Source organism: Pomacea canaliculata, linkage group LG1 (assembly GCF_003073045.1).
Source record: "Pomacea canaliculata isolate SZHN2017 linkage group LG1, ASM307304v1, whole genome shotgun sequence".
Taxonomy (NCBI): domain Eukaryota; kingdom Metazoa; phylum Mollusca; class Gastropoda; order Architaenioglossa; family Ampullariidae; genus Pomacea; species Pomacea canaliculata.
This window is the reverse complement of record NC_037590.1, coordinates 14,323,558-14,335,564: the sequence shown is the minus strand read 5'-3', so window position 1 is coordinate 14,335,564 and position 12,007 is coordinate 14,323,558. Positions and strand designations below refer to the sequence as shown.

The window sequence follows — 12,007 nt, the reverse complement described above, 5'->3', positions numbered from 1 at the left end:
CCGCAAGGCATGAAAGTGAAACCTGTACAACACTACTGATACAGCCATTCAAGAACTCGGCAGCAATTCCACAAGTCGATACTGCAATCTTTCAAAATTTGTCTTTTGAAAAATCTGTATTTCAGAATATGTTGCCAAAAACAACCCTAGTGTTGCCATAGGCATAATAAATTGCCTAGAAAATCTAGATACCAGCCATCCACCAAAAGTACATATATTACTCGAGTACATGGGCAAGGGTATTACAAATGTCCAAAATCCAAGCACACCCAATGCACATTAGATGGTAGAAGGATATGACAATGAACACTGAATGCACAGCACAAACAAAAAGGTGTTATGCCAAAAGTACTCTGGAAAAGTAACATGAATTACTTTTGCCAGGATCCATCAAAGGTAAGTAATACCTATATATTAATATAGTGTCCACAGTATAGTCTATAATGATGGTTCTTAGAAACAGGTGTTCTATGCCCAAAAGAATAATGATTTGTACTGGCTAAAAGAGATTTGTATAATTTGATTTCAGTATGTAAAATATGTTGAAAAATAATCATGTAGCACATTACACAAAAATTTAATATTCAATATTAAAAAATTTTGCTTTGGTCCATATATATGCCCTGTATAATCACACAAATTGTGAAACAACACGAAGAGAATGGGAATTTAAACAAAGAACCACACAAGCTCGAACAAATTCAGGGAGATAAACACCTATAATTTGAAAGATGAAAACACCTGGGCTTTGATTTCTACTTTGCTTTGGCCAAAATTTGAAAAGAAATGTGATCACAAAGATGCTGGCAGTAAACAGGAGAAAAAAAAATCACAGGAGTTCTAAATTTAGTCATGCTCAATGAGGGTAAAATAAAACCATCACAGTGCAAAAAAGGAACACACAATATATGTTACTGCAAGCCATAAGCACAAAAATGGTTGAAATACCACCATCAGGGGTACATCAGGGGTACAATAACATGGCTAAATGGTTCCTCATGGACAGCAGAAAGTAAATGCATTGATTTTGCTAACTCCAGCAATTACAACAGCATACTTTATAAAACACACCATGTTTACATTAAAAACTCACTAAGGTCATTCAGACAGTAAAAGCCACAAAAATAAAACACACAACATACAAAAACTTCCTGAACTACAGTGTAAATCAGTTTAAGTCCTTAGCTTCTTAACAGACATTAACAATGGCTCAAAAATTGTCAAAGTAGTAGCCTTCACTATCAAATAAAAGCAAAACAGATCCTAATACAGTCAACAGGAAGACATGCAAGAACCCTTGGCACGTTCATGTGGAGAGTCAGATCACTTCAGAATGCCCTGTGTATGTTGTTACATGCTACCCAGGGAAGGGTAGGCAAACCAAAATAAGTAAAGTGTTAAAATGTTTCCTCTTTTTGGGTGGAGCAGAGAAAAACTGAAAGTTCACAAAGGGAGACACTAAGACAAAAGCAACGGGTCATCTTCTTTGCCACACTGCACACACATTGCGTAGAAGGCTCAAAAACAGCCATAATTATAATTGTCAAGTTAAATTTGTTACTGGTGGAAATGAGGGTGAAAACTGGACTGTTTCAAAACCAAGTACAAACCTTTCTCAGAGAAATGAACCGCTGCATGAATAAGACTGAATCATGCCTTATGTTTCGGAAGAACATTTTTATCCACTCAAACATTTAATTTAAATAAAAAATCATTTTAGGCATCCCGGTCATTACTGTACATGAGGCAGTCTTCTACAAAGTCTTTTAGTATGTCAGAAAATAAAATATGTGTTTTTCTGCACTTCCTGCAAGTCGTGAAAGAGACCTTTTCCCTTTTGTAGTTAGTTCACATGCAGTGTATGTATTGTGTGTGTGTGTGTGCATGCATGTGCTCAATTTTGTACATATGCATATGAAGCATGAGAAAATGTTCAGTCTCTCCTGGTCATGCATGCCAGTCTAGGAATTCTTACCATGACTACAAAATGTCAACCTGAAAGCTGTGTACATGAAACATCTCAGTCTGATGTTAGCTTTTAATGGCAAGACAGTGGTGTGAAGCAGGTCTGTGACCGTATATTGTCATTTGAAGAAGTACCATGCTGGTCACTTCTGTAAGGCATTGCATAGTTGATTAATATGATTGATTTTGGCCATGCACTCTGAAGACAGCAGAAGTTAATATTCTCTGATACCATTTTAGATGTTTAAGCCTTTTTCCACATCAGCAACATTAAAAAAAAACCCCAAACACTAGGATGTCTACAAGAGTTGCACCATGATCTGGAACTGTACTTCAATATTGAAATTAACAAATGAAAACACTGGCATATTTGTATCAGGTGTATCAAGGAGTCAGTGATAGCACACAGCAAGCACTCGATGCATCTGTGCCATCACTGGCCACTGGGAAAACAGTTTAAGACAGGGCTGTTTACTCATTTAATACAGGTCTACTGGCGCAATTGAAGATAGTGCCAACTGTATAGGAAGAGTTAAGTAGTAATCTTGACAAAACTTTCTATGCAGTCCAATAAAGTTTCTGAAGGATTACAGAGCACTGTGTTAAGGTATATTCACAAAGATGAACTCTAGTGGTTGACCCAAAAATGCTCATGCCAGCTGCATATTTTTCTCACTGGCACTAAATGTCTGACTAAATATTAGAAAAAGATAAGATTTGGTGCCTGTGATAATGAAGTAAATACTTAGACTCTTTTTTTGCTTCTTCTGTGCTAAAATTGTATGCAGACATTCCTCACCCTTACCGAATCAAAGACCTAAGATATTCTTGTTGTTCCACACACTGAAGGTGACCGAAGGTGGATCATAAAATTTACACTTTGTAAACCTCTTCAAAAGCTGCACTAATGACACACCATGCCATTGTTAAATATTATTTTGCAAACAGCAGACATCAAGGCATTTCATTTTGGATAAACCAAATTTAGGATTAACTTACCTCTGAAAATTTATAGTAGTCTGCTTCACAATGCCTTTGCCCAGCATTTAACGTAGGATTTGGGACCAGAAAGCATCAGCAGTATTGCAAAGCATTGGCGCACCCAAAACTTCAACTTACACAAAATTTCACACACTTGAATCTGTCTATTTTGTAACAAAAGATTTCTAAAAATACAGACATGGTCCAAAAATATGAATAGAAAAATAATGTATGTACAGCAAAAAAGCTACAAAAAGAAACATCTCACTGTGGATGGATATGGCGTAAACTAGTTTTGACTAAGATTCTTTATCAGTCCAATATTTCTCAAAGAGAAGAAAACCATTGCAAGAGAACCTGGCACAACAAATGCAATCCACAAGGCAAATATTTATTATAATTTTTAAAACATATTGCAGTCTGCATATTCATCTGATTTAATATCATGTTGAGCATTTAATTCAAAGCTCCCACAATCATTACTGAAGCAATATAGCCCAGAATATTGTCACTAGTTTTATATGCTGCAGAGTTTAGGCAAGCAACTACCATAGTTGTGTGAGAGTTACTATGCTTATGATAGCTGAAAGAATGCTTCAGAAATACTTTAATTTCCACCAGAACTCATTCTGAAAATGATTGTGTGTGACCAATGAACTTTAAGGCAGTAGGCTGGTGAATTATGACCTTGCAAAAATGAAATGCTAAATAAAAATCTTTATGCAATGGTCACTTCACTTTTGGAATAAACACATACATTTATCTAAATAACTATATGAGGTAGACACTCATTTAAGCTATTGGAATCACTTGTTATAGCACTTATTTCGTTGTTCATGGAGAATCTTTTCTAAGATGCATCTAGTTTCCTCCATAATTATTGTACCATTATGATTAGATGTGTAGATGTACAATTTAAATGACATTCCATATTGATTTAGCATGACTGAATAAGTTGTAAATGCTTTCATTTTAATGACAGATTTTAAAACTGAAAAGTATTTCTTACCATAAACCAACTCGTCCCTTAAGAAAATTAAAGGAAACAAAAAAATGAAATAAAAAAACATTCCAAGAAAATCATAGTTTCCATTTTGTACACTATTTTCCCTAAATTAGACAGTGATACCTACCCACCTTTTCCATCAACATCTGTAACACTTAAAAATGCTAGTTCTGTACATACAGTCTCCAACAAATTTTCACAAAACAAATCACACAGAAAGGGTAAATAATTTTTTTGATAAACAATGGCTTGCAAAATATGGAGTACTATAAATACTGAACAATTCTAATAAATAATTTCTATAAACATAACTTAGAAAATAATACCCATTAACCCAATAGAAATATGTTGTCCATAACATTTGTACAACATGAAGGGTTATTTTTTTTATAAACAGATATTTTTTTCAAGTAGATTTTTCAAACACAAAGAGATTTAAGATACACATTTAATCAAGCATTCCTTTCACATTATTGTTTCAACAGTTTTGGATCTTTAGAATTATTCACACTAGAAAGGCATGTCAACTACCGAATAAGGAAACAAATTTAGTCTCATTGTTGGAAGGATTGTGGGATTTCTAACATTTTTGGAATTATGTTCAGAACATGAAGAAATTGTTTTCACAGTTCTTCTTGGTGGCAAAAAAATTGTTGTTAATGAAATAACTGCTCTCTTTGCAATGTCTTGCCCCATATACAAGTTTTATACAAAAAAGATACATAATTTCTTCTATTTTCTGAAATAGCTGTTATTAAAATTAAGATAATCTGTTGAAGTACTTTAATTTCTGGCCTTGAACAACCTGCAAGTCTTGAGAAAGTGGAACCTTTCAATACTGGCAAGATATAGCAAAAGAAAATCTAATGTGCCACAGCACAAACTCGTCATCCCCACTTGTAAATTAGCTCCCCTTTTTATTGTGTTTGCAGTTTGCCTATTCAAACTGCATAGACACCCTTAAGATTTGTCTTTGGTGTTGCTGAGTGGGAATAAAAGCCATGCAAAGAAACAAAAAGTAGGAGGGAAGCTGAGAAAAGACTAGTGACTGGGAGCACAATTAGCTTGACCCATCAAAAGGTGTTTGACATCATGGAATGGAAACTGCCTGATGCAGAAAAATGTTGCCTTCCTCTGCATACAGAAACAGCTTTTAAGGTTGGCTTGTAAAGACTGCTGTGATAAATGAGTAGACATAAGAATTTTTTACTCCACAGTAAAGAGGCACCCTGTTTTGCACATTCAACACATTTTTAGTTGCTAAAGTCCATCCTCGAAGCACCACCATCTCACAGACCGTGAGACACACAGTGAAATGATTTTTAAACTATGTCAAAATCTGCTGGCAGGAGAAGAAACAAAAAAAAAAAATGCTCGCAACAAACTTTTGATAATCAGCACCCTCTAGTTTCTGCATTCTCTTGCTAACACACAGATATACAATGGGAATATTACATACTGATAGATTTCCAAATGTCTTCTGTACATGCCAGCAGCAAACACACATTCCTTGTCAGAATTTAGTCAGGTCTGTTACACTGGGGCTGGAAGAGGAGGAACTACCATCACAGCAAGAGTCACTGCTAAGGGACAGTGTGCTCATAGCAGGCTCTGCCTGCTTAAGGTCTGGCCACTCTCCATGCATTCTCTCTCCTCTTCGGCTTCGTATGGCTTTTGTGCCAGTTCTGGTTTTAACTGCACCTGACTTTGGTGACAGCCCATCTCCTCCCCTGTTGGATGCCAGCCGCAGTTCAGCCCGCCGTCTTCTCTGCCGCATTTTGCGTCTGCGTAATGGTGGCGTGCTGCTGGTGGTGGCGCCTCCATCTTTTGGGGTATCTAGTGTCCTCCTCCTCTCCACCTGTTGCTGTTGGTGATGGTGGTGCCCTAGGTGGACCTGTGGTTGGCACTGGTATGTGTCATTATGAGGATGGTGCTGAGGCACCATATTGCCTGCGTTGTCTTTTGGCACACAAAATTTAGTAAAATCGCTCCCTGAGAACAGCCTGGGAGCGTTGCATGCTGAGGACAGGTGACCTGCTGCAGCTGCTTGACGCAGAAGAGTTTCCTTGCTCAGCACATGATTAGCATTACATGACCTCCTTGACATGGGGTCAGAGGGATTCTCTGACCCAGATTCTGAAGTCGAAATGTCCTCAAGGAAATCGAATGCTGCCACTGCCTCCTGCTCTGGCTTACCAAAGTGGATGAAAAATTTGGAGAAGTCAAGCACTGGACGGGGCTTTTGCAAAGCAATTCGTACCACATCCAACTTGCCTGAAAAAGTTAAATTCAAGTTTATCAGTAAAAATGAAATGTAAGAAGGAAAGTTAAAAAAAATTATAAACTTTCTCTTAAGAACTTAACTAGGGACATATTTTGGACAAAAATGGCTTACCTTTGCGACCAATGAGGCGTTGGCACATCATGTGGTCCAGACCAATATCACTTGACAGACTGTCATTGCTCTCCCCTCCCGATGCCAGAACAGACCCCAGTAAGTTTGTCCGCGTCTGAAAACAGATTCATTTTAACTTCTGTCTTTTCATCATAACAAAGAATGCACCTAGCTGATTTAATTTAATATACAACCCTGCTATTACTCAGGTAAAATGTACATAGATGTGGAACCCACTTTGTGTAGGATACAGCCAGCGGGAGATGTAAGCATATTTTAGGCATATCTACTGACATCATGACAGAGCCAGTAGGGGATCTGGGACCAGTCAGCACATCTATGGATCCTCTTCTAAGATCAGATATGCCATTAAAAAAAAAATGCATTCTGGTAAAAGTTATGTTGACTAGAGTGGGTAGTGGTACTTGGCACTCAAGGGAGACAAATATGCAATTTCTTTATTCATACCTCTTTGTCAATCAAGCTGTTTCCTGCATAGTCTCTCTCCTGACCACTAAGACTGGCATGTGAAACAGAATTCTCCATGCGCCAGCCCATGCATGCCTCATCTACCCCTGTGTCCTGCTGGTCCAGCTGACCGTCACTGTTGTATCGAAACTGTGTCAGCCTGTTCAGCAGCAGCTCTCTTTCTGTAAGGCCTGCAACAATACAAGCAACAGCACTTTAAAAATTGCTGGTCAGTGTTTCTATAAAATGCAAGAGGTTTTCAGACCTCTCGTTAAAAGTGTTTTGGTTTTCAGGCTCTCAAATTGTTGGGATAGACACCCTTACCCCCAATAAACATATCGGATAGTGTAGTGGTCTGTTGAAAAATAGTAAACCTCAATATAACTGTTTAATAGTTTGTAATCTTTATGATATTGTTTTAATTATGAATGAAGTGATTCTATGCATGCAGAATTGCAAAAATGGCATTGAATAAGAAATGACTTAAGCTAAAAAAGCTCCAACCTGAACTCTTGTTTTCAGATCTCTGATACAAAGTAATTTACATTGTCAAATCATAAGAAAACTTTTCTCTACCCAATTTGGAGCTCTCTTTACATAGCTTATACATGTTTCTATCTGATTGAAAATGTTGCTGGTAAAAATTTTAACTGTGTTGGACCTAGAAAAATCTGAATTCTTTTCTCACCTTTTTTAGACTGAAACTGGCAGTTGTTTGACAGAACAGTGTTCAGAGGCATTCTTATAGTAAAGAAGTCGTCACTGGCATCCATGTGTCCCACATGATCACTATTATCATCTTCATCATCATCATCATTGGAGTGGAAGAGACCTCCCTCTTCACCTGCTCCATCTTCACAGTAGCCATGAAGCCCCTCTTCCAGAAAAGTGGCACTGCCAATGATAACCTCCCCTCCGCAGGAAGTGAGGTAAAACTCGTCATCCACCCAGTGATATCCGTCTATGCATTCCTGCAATGGTCAGGCAAAGAATGAGGAAAGAGATTTGCCCGATGGACTAATGATGTTATGTCTCAACATTCTTTGGTAGGAACGCCCTACTAGGATATATGAGAAGCAGAGCACCAAAGAGGGAGCTGAGGGAGCTAAGTCTCTGAGGGATCTGAAGCGTGATAAAGGTTGTCTTAGTTTTGTGACATAGCTTCATAATCATCAATAGACTTTACAAACAACACAAATGGTGTTTTCCCTGGCAATGAATGACATATTTCTATAAAATATCTACATTTTCATTGATCTGTATTTTTTAACTCTGCATACTGCAGACAAGACTAATTTTCCACAAAAATTAGAGGGTTTTTATTTATTAGAATGCTAGTAGAAAAAATACTGACTTGTTTTGTTGCTCCTGCATCACTGACTGCTTCAGAGCCATTATGATTTAAAGAGCTGGCACGTAAGTCCTGGTTGGATCCTCCGGATCCTGCACTGTTAAGGCTGTTCAAGCTGCGACTGAGCTCATCCACTGTTCGAGACAGACTGGCAATTTGTCGTGCAATGTCATCAAACTCTTTTGATTTTATTTCATTGATCAAAAAAGAAGGGTGAGAAATGGGAGGCTGGAACTGGTCATCTCCCTCATGCTCACGATCGTGGTCGTGGTCGAAACTAGCAACACTTGAGGACAGACTTCTGCTGGACTCCACCAAGCAGAGACTGTAGAACTGGCTGTTGAACTGCTTTTGTTCTTCTACTGGAGATCTAGCACTACACTCGCTGGAATCTGCATCTTCCGCACTTACAGGCCCTTGGCCCTCCACTATGGGTTCTGAATCCTGACTGTTGTAACAAAAGTCTGATTCTCCAGAAGTCTGACTCCTCTCATTCTCTCCTCTATTGCCAAAGTACTTCCCCAAGCCTTCGCCAACCATATTCACATCCAGCCTGAGGGAACCAGAAGTATGTTTCTCAATTTCCTCCTTTGTGAACTTCAGCAGCCAATCTTCTGCACTGATGCCATCCATCTTTTGGATAGAGGATGGTGAAGGGGTGGAGTTCTAGGAAAATATGTCAAATGCAATTTTAGATATATCTTCTAAGGCTTGGAATATGGATAGACAAGCCATACAAGTTAATATGGTTTATTCCTTTATTTGTACACTTCACATGCATATGCTCTGACACACACACACACAATCTTATTTGCTTCAGCAATATCTTAGGAGGATGCATTAGGTGCATGCATTTTGATTAGTGCATACAAGCTAAATGATCTCGAGCACATGAACAAAACTAATGCAGATTAGATAGTCCTGCCTTGTAAAAGAATAATTTAAGTCTGGGGATGACGCTAACAACCACATACATCAAAGACTCTAGCTCTGTGCTGACATTTAGTGGAAGGTGATATTAAGTACTGTGAAATGAAATAAGGTCTTTAAATAACTATAAAGACTGCTAGTGTTAAATCCATTGAACACAACATCTAAAGAGTTTAAGGAATGAGGTTGCCAAAAATAACAAACTATTTCAACAGGCAAAACATGCTGGGAAAACATTAAATTAATTGGAAAAGAAGACAGGTAAGTTTTGTTTTTTCTTTTTGACTATCTTGTCAAGCCATGAGCTGTCATTGTCTACCTTTTTCAATTTTTCAACTGTCTCTTGTGGTTTCCACTTTGGAAGACTGGGTAAGCATTTTGACATGAGTGTTTTCTTTAAGTCCATGATCTGCTGAGCAGTCTCTGTTTCACTGTCCAAATCATCTTCAGCTGAGCCCAGCTGCTGGTTGATAATATAGTACATGCTCTTGTGATAACAGGCTCTATACAACAAGCATGCTCTAGAAATCTCATAGCTCTAACACAACACAGAGCCAAAAGGAATAATGTGTCATGGGGTACAACTTTCTACATTTATCATCAACCATTCTAGAAGGCATTAAAAAAACATTTCATGCAAATGTAATCATGCTGAAAACATTGATGTATGTTCCTATTTCAACTTACCCTAATATTCTACTCTAACCACTAGTCGACTATTATGGGAAATACCTCTTCCTGGTTTATTAAGACAGGCATGTTTATCGGTATCTATTTTTTTTTCTTTAAAATTAAAATCTTGTTGTCAGACATTTTTAATCACCTAGCTATCCTTCTGTCTTTAAATATGTTTCTTTTTAAAGTCTCCGATGACAATAAGGAATATTTGCTCTGGTGGACAGAAAGCTAAATAGGTGGAAGGGAGGAAAAAGTCTCAACACTGACATGCTAGCACCGAGTTGCACACTATGTCATTTCTGCACTAGTCATGAAAACAGGCATCTTACAGTTCTTCCTAAGAGCACTGCCACTCGCTGGTTGATTTCTGTTTCATCAAGAAATATTTTATCAGCACTGTGTTGCAGCGATGCCCGTTCTTGAGCACACAGAATTCGACTGCGACAATCCACCTGACACAGAAAGACCAACGTACAGGTTGACTCTGTATACCTTACAACAGATACATTTAACTTACAACAGATACATTTCAGGAAATGCTAGTTTCTAAGTTTTCTCCACTAAAAAAAAATTAAAAAAAAAGGCCTATAAAGAGGCGAAGAAACAGTACTGTGCCTCATGAACTGTATAAAATCTAAGTGAAAGAAACTGTTAGAAGCATCTATGTACCTTGTTTGATGCATATATGCACACACACCCATGTATGCTTTCTCACACACAAAAAACAGAAATGTGGAATTAACAAGAAAAACAAAGTAAAAAGGTGAAAAAAGGAAGAAACATTTTATAAATATAATAAAAACTACCTAAATCAAATGTTGAAATTGTTCAGCAGTGAGTAAAATAAAGGGAAACATTTTTTTACCTCTGATACAGAGGCAGACCGCTCCAGCACTTTACTGCTATCCCAGCTGCCAGACATCATCTCATCATACAATGATCCTAGCTGTGGCTTCTCCCACAGGTTGCTTTCTGATTTTGCTTTTGTCAAAAATGTGGTTGAACCTGCCAACATCTTGCTACTGCTGGGCTGCTGCTGAGTTCCAGAAAAGTGTTGGTGCAGACTTTTGTGTGCTTGTTGTTGTTGTTGTTGTTGTTGCTGTTGCTGCTCCTGAAAAGTGCGCACATACAGATTTTCCCACTCATCACTGCTTTCCTCTGGGATGTCATCTAGGAACTTCTCTTCACTAACATGCAATAGTGCAGGCTCCCAATGTGCTGAGGCACTGGGATTATCTGTGTGAGATCTATTTGATGATAAACCAGCAAGAGATGTATTCTGCTTACATGGAGGCCAAGACATAACGTTCTCCCTTCTGGAAGTGCTGTTCATGGGCAGGCTAAGATTAGGTGATGGCAACAGCCTGACTGAGTCACACACGCTGTGCAGCTGATACTGAAGTATGTCAGGGGAGCTTTGCAACTGTTTGTCATTAAGTGGACAGGCTACAAGAACATCCGAGGGTGTGCTAGAGTCACTGCTGGATGCTGTATGGGGATGAGGCAGGCCAGACTGTAATGGCCCAGGCTCACATTTCAGTTCATCTTGGGTTCTTTGTAGATGGACCTTCCCAGAACTGGCAGGGCTGTGAAAAGGCACTGACAGAGGGGAATGCACACCTGCATAAGACAGACCAGATTCGCCTGACTGTGGCACAAAAGAGTGCAGAGAGGACCTCATAGCCATGGTGCAAGGAATGGAGGGTTGCACAACTGAGCATGGAGACTGGCTGCTGCTAGGACTCAAGCACAGAGAGCTGTCTGGTGTGCCCACACTGGAAAGGGTAGGTGACAAAGGGCTAGATAAAGCACATGATCCAGGCCTTTGCTGGTTGCTGCGGCAAGTTTTCCCAGCTTCCTCTTCAAAGAATCGAGCCATGCGAGTCACTTTTGACACAGGGCTCAAAGCATTATCTCCAGAAGAAGAGGAAACCTGTTGATCAATTTGTAGTCAGTGTCTTTACTACTCTTAATGATGTTTTCTCATGTTTAATATTAGACTCTTATTATACTGCTATGTTATATGTCACCTAACATTGCCATTTTCTTCATAGCCCACCCCCAACCACCACCACCACCACCACCACCAAAATAGACTGACAACTATCAATAATGAATCTAGGAATGTTTCCTGATCTTACATTTCAGCAAAATCACATATAAGTATAAGACTAAATCAACTAAAAGGGTTGGGGAAGAAGCTACTTAAATCATGAAAACTTTATATCAAGAG

At 38.6% G+C, this 12,007-nt stretch overlaps 1 protein-coding gene across 11 annotated transcripts in view; it reads right to left on the bottom strand.

Moving 5' to 3' along the window:
• Positions 1-97: 97 nt before the first annotated feature.
• LOC112556836 overlaps positions 98-12,007 on the bottom strand; it is an 85,348-nt gene continuing 73,438 nt past the window's right edge. For 9 of the 11 annotated variants that reach the window (XM_025226258.1, XM_025226266.1, XM_025226282.1 and 6 more), the window contains 8 exons: positions 10,640-11,707; positions 10,104-10,226; positions 9,416-9,559; positions 8,170-8,832; positions 7,504-7,786; positions 6,816-7,006; positions 6,348-6,462; positions 98-6,226 (listed from right to left, as the gene is read on the bottom strand). In XM_025226258.1, the coding sequence (XP_025082043.1) occupies positions 5,466-6,226; positions 6,348-6,462; positions 6,816-7,006; positions 7,504-7,786; positions 8,170-8,832; positions 9,416-9,559; positions 10,104-10,226; positions 10,640-11,707 (3,348 nt within the window). In that variant the 3' untranslated portion in view covers positions 98-5,465. The remainder of the gene's footprint in view (positions 6,227-6,347; positions 6,463-6,815; positions 7,007-7,503; positions 7,787-8,169; positions 8,833-9,415; positions 9,560-10,103; positions 10,227-10,639; positions 11,708-12,007) is intronic. The other 2 variants (XM_025226226.1, XM_025226253.1) reach the window with 2 other exon arrangements.